Source organism: Sceloporus undulatus, chromosome 1 (genome assembly GCF_019175285.1).
Source record: "Sceloporus undulatus isolate JIND9_A2432 ecotype Alabama chromosome 1, SceUnd_v1.1, whole genome shotgun sequence".
NCBI classification, from domain to species: domain Eukaryota; kingdom Metazoa; phylum Chordata; class Lepidosauria; order Squamata; family Phrynosomatidae; genus Sceloporus; species Sceloporus undulatus.
Genome location: NC_056522.1, coordinates 179,926,586 through 179,938,016, shown reverse-complemented (window position 1 = coordinate 179,938,016; position 11,431 = coordinate 179,926,586). Strand labels below are relative to the sequence as shown.

General features: G+C 39.4%; 1 protein-coding gene across 1 annotated transcript in view; it reads right to left on the bottom strand.

The window, feature by feature from the left end:
- BFSP1 (beaded filament structural protein 1) overlaps positions 1–10,618 on the bottom strand; it is a 26,910-nt gene extending 16,292 nt beyond the window's left edge. Inside the window, exons 1-2 of the mRNA XM_042445204.1 lie at positions 10,163–10,618; positions 9,115–9,175 (exon numbers count right to left, since the gene is read on the bottom strand). Coding sequence (XP_042301138.1) covers positions 9,115–9,175; positions 10,163–10,533 — 432 coding nt within the window. The 5' untranslated portion in view covers positions 10,534–10,618. The remainder of the gene's footprint in view (positions 1–9,114; positions 9,176–10,162) is intronic.
- Positions 10,619–11,431: the final 813 nt, after the last annotated feature.

Here is an 11,431-nt window from a genome sequence, read left to right as displayed (position 1 = left end):
AGGTTAGTACATTGATGCCTATAGGTAGAAGGGAAAGAAACAGATACCCCTGATTAGTGCATATTTGCTAAATAAGGAGCACTAGGTTTGTGCTTTTAAGTCAAATTCAGTTGGCTGGTGGCATTCAGCACTCATGACATATCTGGACAGTTTATGTTGTTTCTCATATGCCAGGGTGGGAATTGTATGGCTTTCCAGATGATTGTGAACTACATTCCTCACTATTAGCTCCTAACTACTGGAAGTTACGGGGAGCCATCCAACAACATCTGACAGGCTACTCAACTTCCCACCCATATGACACACCAACAGTCTAGACCAGTAAGAGGAAGTCATATACCAGTGCAAGATTCTCTCACAGCTAATTCATTTGTAGATTCACATCTGGCAGTGCACCCCCACCCACACTTCAATGTGTTATAGTGGACCACACTGGAATATTTAACTTCTGGTCAACATTCAGCTATGAAAATGCACCATGCTGCTCACCAGACCCCACATGACTTTGGGCCATTTGTTCTATTGTAGCCTGACTAACCTCACAGTGGTGTTGTGAAGGCAAGGTGAGGAGGAGCAGGAGAACTATAGTTGCTGCCTTGAATATTATTCAGGATCCATTGATCCAGCACAAGGATGGGCAACCTTTTGGTCCAACCTCTATGTTGTCTTTAATCCACTGTTGACTGCACCACTCACTTGCTGGAGCAAAGTCAAATTCACTTAAAAAAACATTTAAACAAGTCATGTGGGGTCTGGTGAGCAGCATGGTGTATTGGTTTGTGTTTTAGACTAGGACACTAGGAGGTGATCATTTGAATCCCTGCGCATCCATGGAAACCCACGCGGTGACCCTGAGCAAGTCATACTCTGTCAGTCTTAGAGGAAAGCAATGGCAAACACCCTTTGAATTAATTCTAGGTTTGCGTTAGGGTCGCCATAAGTCAGAAATGACTTGAAGGCACACAACAATGCCAAGAAGTGAGGTCTACACACCTTGTTTTAGAGGAGCATCATGCATCCAAGAGCTCTAAAGAATCCCAGCTCTTTGAAGGAGGTCCTTTGGTGCACCTCACCTTTGTGCAAAAACAAAGGAATATTTTCCCCCCAACCTGCTGTACAATTGTTTCTGTGTCATCTCCTCCACCCGCATTCCCATCCCTAGATGGTAATTTCAACAGTGATTAATTAGCAATGTTTTTTCCTCTAAACAAGAAAAACAAGGCAAGAAAGCCCAATAGCTTTGCAAAACTGTTGATTAATGCTTTCCCATGTTGATAAACCCTGTTTTCTTAAACTATTCATGTTTGTCTCTTAGGAATGCATGAGCCTGGTCAAAACACTCAGAAAGAAAATTGCCAAGGAACAAACCATTTTCATCTTTCTGGTAGTTTGTTGCACTATCGGATCTTTGTCTCCAGGTTATTATTACACTCATCTGAAGGTGATAGGTGCAAGGAAATTATATCTCAGTGCACATTACCTGGCCACTTAAACTGTGAAAATACCCCAGTCTTGAATACTGGTGAAATAAATGATGTATCCCATTTAAATGGTTGGGTCATGAAGAATTGTAAAATAATGTATATACATACATGTACTACCACCACATAAACAATATAATAAATAGGTCTGTACACAGGCACCTGATCACTTGAATCATATCCTGATCTGATTTGAAATAATTCTGACTCAAATTGTCCTGATCCAAATTTCAGTTTAAGAATCCAACTGGCCATGCCTCCCATTCATTTCTTGTGAGAAAATGAGAGGGCTTCCAACCACTACACATGATGGTTGTATTTAAGTGGGTCTATGTGTTTCTTTTACCAAACATAGAGTTCTGTGTCTACATCTTTCTTGACTGTTGTGAGCTTAATGGGAGCCTATTAATGTGAGCCCACTGAAATCATAGCTAATTTGGAACAACAGGGGCCAAACAGACAGCCCTTTTACTCCACTGTCTGGGTGGCTTCAGGATGCGACATTTTGATGCCACACATCCAAAAGCCACCCTGACCATTTACACACAGGCGGCTTCATGACACTCTGGCTGCATGGCGTTTATACACCGCATGCCGCTGGAGCATCATGAAGCCAGCTTTGGAAAAGCCAGCTTTTGCCACTCCTTTTTGGGCCACCTTCAAGGTGGATTTGGGCCAGGCATGTGGCTGTCATGGCCTCAATCCATCTTTGGGAGGGGCAGCTTCAAGCTGCCTCTTCAGGGCTATCTGTTCTGACTCTATCTTAAGACCTGGGTTTGCTCTAAATCTAAATCTGAACCTGAAGTGATAATTTCACATTTAAAAAACAAACAAACATTAATTATGACAAGTTCTTAAGCCCAGATCAATGTGTTTTCAGTTCTAGCAAATGGATGCAATCCTTGTGACCAGCTCCAGAGATGAAGGTAGAACTAGAATCTAGAATCAGAACTTGAGTTTCAGACTAATGAATTCTTTCTCTGGAGAGGCTAAGATCACTTCCTCCTTGCAGACTTTATGGTTGCAGGTGAAAACTTTTCTGTTCCAACATGTTTTTAGGAACTGACTTTAAGGAGCTTTCACGGTGTGCTGTTCTGTTTATTTTTGTCTTTCCCCTTTTTAATTATTTGTTTCAAATGTTTTCAACTCTACAGATCACTTCATTCATTTCAATCATTTTTTGCTTATTTATGTATGTATACAAGGTTATCCTTATTCTTTTTATATTTTGTGAATTGCCCCAATTCTCAGCTGTGGAAAAGGCAAGATAGATGGTGAAGATGATAGATATGTGTCACATGAAATGATAATATATGGTTCCTAGATTCTTGGATAAAATCTAGACTATTGATGGTTCAAAGTTCCAGTCAGTGGCACCAGGCACCCTTTCACACTAAACAGTTGTAGCACAATGACTCCACTTTAACTGTCATAGCTGCATCCTATGGAAACATGGGATTTGAAGTTTAGGTATGATAATTTAGAATGCTGAGCCAGACAGCTCCTGTAGTTCATCACCAAACTACAGACTCTAGGATTCCACAGAACACAGCCATGGTAGTTTAAGTGGAATAATAGTGCTATAGTAGGCATTTACTTTTAGCAATGACCCACTTACAGTAAAGATACAAAAATGTCATTTATACTTGTAAAATGTTTAACACCTTGCATGATTTAAAAATATAAGTAAAAATCCTTCACAGTGGGAACAGCATTAATAAGTTATCTACAGCTGTCATTAATCCCACTCATAAGTACCTGGCAATAACAGTCCAGATGGTCCACTAAAGCTTGAAACTCTCTTTCACATGTCTCTCTGAGTGGAGGAACTAAAATTCTAAAAACTAAATTTAAGAACACATTCAACACAGTTAACACTTGGACATCTGAAGCATAACTAAGTAGTCTAACACAAACTTGAATAAATCTAATAAATTAACCTACACACTCATATCGTGTTTCATAGTGGTTTATCCCAATCCCTAAGTGCAAACACATTGCAAAATCTGAAGGCAAGATATCAGTATCTGTTTCATCTAGAGCTGCACCACTGGTCCATCATGCTCAGTACTGGCTGTGATCTGCATGAATGCCTGTATCTTTTATTGGGCCCTGTTTGCCACTACAGATATCTCTTCCCCTTATTTACTGTTTTATGTCTTGTTAATTTTTTTTTAATTAAAGGTATTTTTGAAGTATTTGTTTAAAATGTAATGAATGGAGTCTAATAGTCATGTAGTGCACATATGTAGGGTTACTGCCTGGCTGCAACCTGTCTCTTGCTATGTATCCTAGGATTCAAAGGCAGCTATAGACTTCAGTCATTGGATGTGGGGCAACTGCTAAATGAAACAGTAGATTATTTAGGGGCTATACAGATGGTTCCTAAAGGGTGACAAGATGCCATCCCTTTCCTTGCCAGATCAGGGCTGCAGCAACTGCATGCCGTGGCCCCAATGTGGCCTTTCTGTGGTGCAAAAAGGAGCTGCAAAAAGTGCAGAAGATGTGGCATGATGCTGCCTGCTGTCTGGTCAGACGGGCAACATAGGAGTGGTGTGGGAGCAGCGTCTGGGTGGCTGGTGTGCAGACACCATGCCCCCACTCTGCCCTGAGATCAACTTTTTATGCCAGTTTGTCAAGGCCCTTAGTCACTACAAGACTGCCACTCCCCTCTATCTTTTGCCCGCTTCACAGCTTCCTCAAATGTTTTTCTCACAATCCCCGATTCCTTTGCTCTGCTCACATTCTCTGACTCAAGGACCCAATCCTACCACATGTCAACAGGATCAAAAAAGTTTTGAACTATAGGCAGAATGTTCTTGCAAGCTCTGGATATTATTATATGAGCCCTGTTCTCACAGCATCAATTTTAAAAAACAAAAACAAATAGAAACATACAAGGTTCAGAGCAATCAATATTGCACATAATTGCAATTGCACAACTGGGGCTGCCGCTGCCCCATGTTCTCTTTCTGACCCCACTTTAAACCCACCTTCCTGCCCTATGCCCTATTCAACATGCCTTTGGATTATTATTATTATTTAATTTTAATTTTTTTATTTATGGAGGTCTGCTACTATGGTGTAACTTTCTTTAAAAAGAGAAATAGAACAAATATATAAAGACATTCAGGCTGCTTGGAAATAACAAGGAGGAAGGGGAAGAAGGGTAGAGGAGGAGACTGTGACCATATGACTGCCAATACTAGAACTGTCCTGGCAGCGATGTTTCATTCCTGAGGACTAGCACAATTGGGAGGTCATTGATGTGTTGTTGTCCAAGCAAGAGTAAAGATTGACATATGTGCCTGTGCGTACATAGAAAGACAGATATATACCTCTCACCTTTAGGCACTTTATGTATCTGTTAAAGTAGACTGTCAGCTACAAAAGCTTACGGCACACAAAATAGTGTTTTTGAAAAACTACACGCTGTCCACATCAGGTGGATGTCAAGATCTGGATCTATAATCTTTCAGTTCCTCTGGTCTTTCCCTCACACCTTTTATGAAAGAAGGTGTAACTTTTATGCCTTGGCTTTGAAAATAAAGATTGTCACATTTGAACGGAAGTTCAGTGTTCAGAGCCTGGTGCCTGTATAAGCAGTTATGTTTGTTCTACGCTGTACAACAGGAAACACAGCCTTCAGAAGAACACTTATATGCACATGTACAGAGCAAACTTTCTGTGATCTTCCTTTCACGTACTCATTATGTTGTCCTTTATGAGAGCCTGTGCAACCTTTGCACTGATTTTTCATTTGGACGGCTCAGACCTTTTCTAAAAGAGAGAGAGAGAGAAGAAGAAGAAGAAGAAAATTGCAGATGGGTCCTAAAACCAAATGTATTTGCGTAATGTTATTTATTCAGGCTGATCTATGAATGTTCTCAAGCAACCACTTTCAGCTAATGGGGATGGCATTAACTGCTTGATATTTACTGTTTGTGACATGTCACCTTATGTCAGATGAAAGTGTTTGTTTCCATGATTGAATTACATTTGAGAGCAAAGGAGCCATTAGTCACCACAGCCGCTTGCCCAGTAATCAATTCATTATGTTGCTTTTCTCCTTTCTTTTCTCACCTGCAAACCACAACACCCCCATCACACTGTCTGTGGCTTTGTTTCTGGCAGTGACACATACAAACGACATACAACAGCATCCCATTAAAAAGACAACCAATAAATATAATATTTGTAACAGTTATGAAAAATCAAAAGAATAGAAATATATACAGAATTAAATAGAATGTCACACATACAATATGAAAAATAACATACAATGTCGCCAAATGCAACAATACATTTAAAAAGATTTCACTATATGTTGCTATATTTTTTGTCATATATGCATTGTTACCTTTGGCTATGTTGTTTCTCATATTATATATATATATATATATATATATATATATGATAAATTTTCAATTCTCTATTTTTCATAACTGTTATAAATATTGGTTGTCTTGTTTATGTGATGACCTTTTATGTCCTTTGCTTTTCAAGCTGAGACCCTGCCCTTTTATTGTCGGTTGTCTAACAGCAACAATTCTTACACATGAGAAGGGGCTAGGAATGAGGATTCAGAACAGAGGTAGCAAAATGTGGAACAATGTATTTCGTTATCATGACCAAAATGTCAATATGGAAAGTACTGTGATCTGTGGACTGTTTCCTTCAAAATAGAGCAACTTAGAAACACTCCAGAGCTTATTTTACAACCAGCAACCCCTCAAGGAACCAACCCAAATCCCTTGACTCCTTCCATTCTTTTCTGGTCAAAACGTTGTTCCCAAACTGCCTAAATTTGCTCAAACTGCGACAAAACAAGATGGTTTCTGTAGGTTCATCCCACTACCCCCATCCCAACAACCCTTCATACACACACGCACACACACACACACATATATGCATGTGTGTATCTCAATGTGATATATGCTCCTAGTTCAGGTGCAACACATCTCTTTCGCCTGCAGTAAGTGCATGGGGGTGAAAATGGGGGTCCACTCTGGCACAGTTGCTACCCCCAATATTTTTAGACATTTTTATTATAAAGTAAAAAATGAGAATGCTCACATTTATAGAATAATTGATTTACCAATACAAGACAATTTTGGTTTTGTGGAGACTGTTAATAAACTAATTATCACTCTATGAACTTTTTGCATTTCCTTTTCCTTTCATCTCACTATACAACCAGCGGTCTTTCTACTTGCAGTTCAACATAAAACCCTGTGCACCTCAGGATGAATTAAAGTCCTAAACAGTTTATGCCATAATAAATCTGGCAATCTTCTCTAAAGTGCCAGAGGATTCTTCCTTGTAGCTGTGGTTCAGCTACCTCTGTGGAAAAGAAACCCAGCATGGTCTGTTTCGTGTCAGAGGAAAGCCATCTCCTGCACTTTCTCCATTTATTCATTTAAAAAAACAACAGCACATGTTTAGTCTCTCTTCTATGTTCTTCCCTACAGATGTGGCTTGCACCATAACACCAGGAGATGGAGAATGTCCCTCAGAAAACAAAACTTTAATCTCAACACACAAGTGAACAAATCCAAAACTTTCAGATTCATACCTGCTAGTACAGCTAATACTTAAGATGCAGATTAGTTTAGCTTGAGCTGGTTTCCCATCGTTTGATCCCTTTCTCTCTGTGTGTATCATGTTATCCAAAGCACCACTATAACTGAAATTATCAAAAAATTGGAAGGGAACTATCAGTCAACCCATCTCTTCAACAGTGCAATTCTGAACATGTCTGCTCAGAAGCAGGCCCCATGGAGTTGAATGGGGCTTGCCTCCTGGTAAGCATGCCTATGACTGAAGTTTAAGTTGCTCTTCCATTCTGTCTTCTCCTTTGCTCTTATCTTACTAAGAGCAAGTCGTGAAGTATTGTCAAGGAATAATGATAATATGAGCAATAATAAATCACACTAGAACAGGGAATCTTATGCAAAATGAAGGAGAGACAAGAGTGAAAAGAATGAACAAAACTTTCAAAGCTTAGAAAATATTCCAGAATACATTCTGTGCTCTTTAAAAGACATTTTGAATTGGAACACAAAATTGTATTTTGCCCTTTTAAAAATGCAGCATTCATCTGTTTAGTTGAACAACAATCCTATATAGATTGTGTCTATTTTATATATGGACTGTAAAAATGAGGCCACAAAATTGATTTTCCTGCTGTTGCTAGATGCTCTCTCAAGTGGTAAAAGATCTGCTTTTCATAGAATACGATTGCCCTCAACTGTCTATCTTGCATTTAGAGTGCTTGGTTTGAGATTTGTTATTAGGAAATAAAACCAGATACATATCTCTAATGAAATTGCATTATGAGAGGTAAAGTATGTTAATTGTTAATATATTAAAATATATTAATGTGCTAATTGAGGAGAATATGTATTGTCTTTAGTGTCTGGTTTGACCCTTAGTCTGGATAGCTCTCTCTGTGTATTTGTATGTGTGAGCATACATTTTGTGTTATATCAGCTCCTCTAAAAATTAATAAGTGATGAGATATGGAAACCTGAAATATGAAATTAATAACTATAACACCAATCAAAGTGTAGGGGAATCTGCTTTGTGTTCTGCCATTAAATGGGAAAATAACTTTAAACTAAAACACAAAGGTCTGTTACAGACTGCCAAAATAAAGCTGCTTCAGGTCTCTTTGGAGGTATGCTGTTTAAGTGATGCATCAGTCCTAAGAGTCCAGAGGTTGCGCCAAAGCCACACTCCATTCCTAAGCATCCGAGTGCAGCTTTGGTGCAGCTTCTGGATTCTTAGGATGCATGCATCATTTAAACAGCATACCTCCAAAGAGACCCAAAGCAGTTTATTTTGGCAGTCTGTAATAGGCCTAACAGTAGGTTAAAAATGAAGTCAAAGGTTTAACCATCAACATTGAACTTAGAAAGATCTATTTTTTTTAACACATGAAAGTACAGAGATCAGCTATTAAATTTTAATTTCACACATTCTTTAAAGATTAAAAATGATATATTCTCCATAGATGTCAATTGCTTTTTAAAGTGATGCACCATAAAGCCTGTTCCTCCTCTCATAGACAGCCTTTCCCTACGAGAAAGCATAATTTAAATTTTCACTTCAAAGAACCCATTCTCAAAATTTCAATATATCTCTTCTTGATCTTGGAAAGTAGCTTTCTTCAGAAGAGTCAGCGCTGCTGGGAAGACACAAAGTGTATCCGGTCCTTAGGCAGGCAATCCCCGTACATTATTTCAGAGGCTCTGTTTGACTTACAGATTTTGCTCACATTCATATTCTGTGCACCCTTTCCTTTTTACTGAATCTTTAGACAGCTAGTCCAGAACACACTCATTCAGGGGTTGTGGGTGCGCCTGAGCACAAATACATAATACTTTTCCAGATGTCACTCATTTGGTTTAGAAATGCTTTTTCATGGCATTGTTTCAGACGTGGAAAATTTCAGTTCCCCACAATCCAAGTTAATGTGTCTATTGCAAAAGGGGAATTGCAGCATGTGATTGCACAAATGGCACTGACACCTACTGAATAGTGCCAGTGACATCACACTCGCAAGCAGCAGTAGGGGAAAAGATATGGAAACCATAGAAAAACAATTTTGCATTTGATATTATTAGCTCACCTTATTAAGCTGCTCAAGAGTAGTTTTCAGCATCTGCTGATACTCACATTCATATCTATATCTACAAAGAAGAGAAACAAAAAAACCCCAACAAGCATAAATTATTATATATATCGACCTTTTGGCTAATATCAAGTGTGTGTGTGGCCCTAATAAAATTAGCTCAGTCAGCATATAATTGTGGGTGTTATGATCCAGAAACAGTGCTACAATACATGGAAACAGTGCCATTGAATCAGGGCAGGTTGTAACAGGGCTATAATGAGAGAGGAAAGTTAAAAGCATCCCAGTTGCACTGGGGCTGGATACTGAAGTTGAATTTTCGCCAAGGGTTTGGACAAACAGACTGACTGATCATTAGCCTGTCCTTGGCTGGCAGCTTAAATTTTAATCAGCGGGTGCTTCTACTGTTTTATATGTTGTTGTTGTTGTTGTTGTCTTCAGTGTGCATTTGGGTGGCATCATAATCAAAATGGACACTGAAGAATACCGAAAGCTGGGAGAAGGATTTAATTGATAAATGAATAAATATTATTTTCATCTAAATCTAAAACATGCAAACTTACTTTTACTTTAGATTTCCTTTGCCAAAAAAGCACAGCATCACGAACACCACCTATCCCCACAACAACATCAAAGATGCACATTTTAATGCACAAACTTATTTAATGCACTTCATCTAGGAGATATGCATTTTATTAGGTATTTTGTAAACATCCTTGGGGGCCTCTCTGTGTTGCACTGTCTCTCTTTCAGAGAAAGATTTGAAAGACAACAGCCAAATTGCTTGGAGTTTAACTTTTCTTTCATTCTAAAGATGAAGTAGGCAATGTATGAAGGCCCACATGCTGTCCCATCCATTTTGTGACACCCCCAGTTCCTACTAAATTGCCCTGTCACCTGCTGAAAGTGGCCCACCCCATTCTAAATGCACTATGTAGATCACTTTGGACAACTCCTGAATCAAACACCATGGCCTTTGACAATGGAAAAGCAATATGCCTGAGTTTGGAACAATGAATATCGCTCTCACTTCCAGACAACTTACTTGTTACGGAACTCATCCAGCATGCGCTGGGCATCTTTCTCCTCCCGCTCCAGTTTGGATCTCTCAGTGCCCAGTTCACGAACACGCTGGCGATTGAGATCAATTTGGGCAGCAAAAGCATCTTCTAACCCAGTCAGCTCCTCCATGCGTTGGAACGTCTCGAGCTGCTTGCGGAAGATGGCATTGCGTTGCTCAAGCACCCGTGCACGATTGATGTAGTTGGCAAAGCGTTCATTGAGGTCCTGCAGGTTTTCCAGGCCTTGGGCTTGAGCAAGGTTGCCAAATTCTGGTGATTCTGGTAGCTCCTCATAAGCATCTGACCTTTCAAACTTCTCCTTGCGAACTTCACGTAAGTAGCTGCTCCTGTACATGGCTGTGTGTGAAGAGTGTGAGTGCACAAAAATGTCTTTTGCCCAAATCTTTCTCTGTCCAGGTTTTATATGAAATATTTCTTGGATTTGGAACAAAGGTGGAAGGGAATGTTCTCAGCTCTCCCGCTACATCCTAAATAACTCACTTACTTCACCATTTTATGATTCCAAGCCCCAGCTGCTAGGGAGAGAAACTAAATAAAATGAAATGGCCCCACCTCCTTATTTGTGGGGGGGGGGGAGTTGTTTGTATTTGGTTCTGTCAGCATTTTTGCATTCTTTGTCTCTCATTGCTTTCATGTGTAGATCCACTAAAGCAAAGGGAGACAGAATTGTCCTGCTTTTGACAGGTGGATTAGAAGGGGAGAGAAAGGCAGAAAACAAAAGGAATGTGGCTTTAGAGGTTGGATCCAAGCATTCCATTATTTTGTCTATGAGCCTATCTCTGTCACAGGTTTCTTTCATTGGGATGTCACGTTTGACTTGTGGTTGGTGTGATTTAGGTTCTCTTTTATTTCCAAAAGGTTTTATGATGCCAAGTGCACCCCCAGGAGCACTAGTAACAAGAATATACTAAAAAGTGTTATATAAAAAAGCAGACCAAACACAACATTATGAAACTACTGGACCAATTCCCAGACATTCCAGTCAAAATGGCCAATGGTGATGGATTCTGGGAGTTCTAGAATCATAACATCTAAAGACCAACCATTTAGAAAACATTGCGTAATCTGGCCTGGTAACTGTCTTCTTTTTATTTGTTTCCAGGTCATAGCAGTTCACATGCCCCATCCCAAGTACAGCAACATTGCACAGTAATAGTAGTTTGACCTCATTTTAATTATTATGGCTTCATCCAGTGGAATCTTGGGATTTGAAGTTTGGTGCAATACTTAAA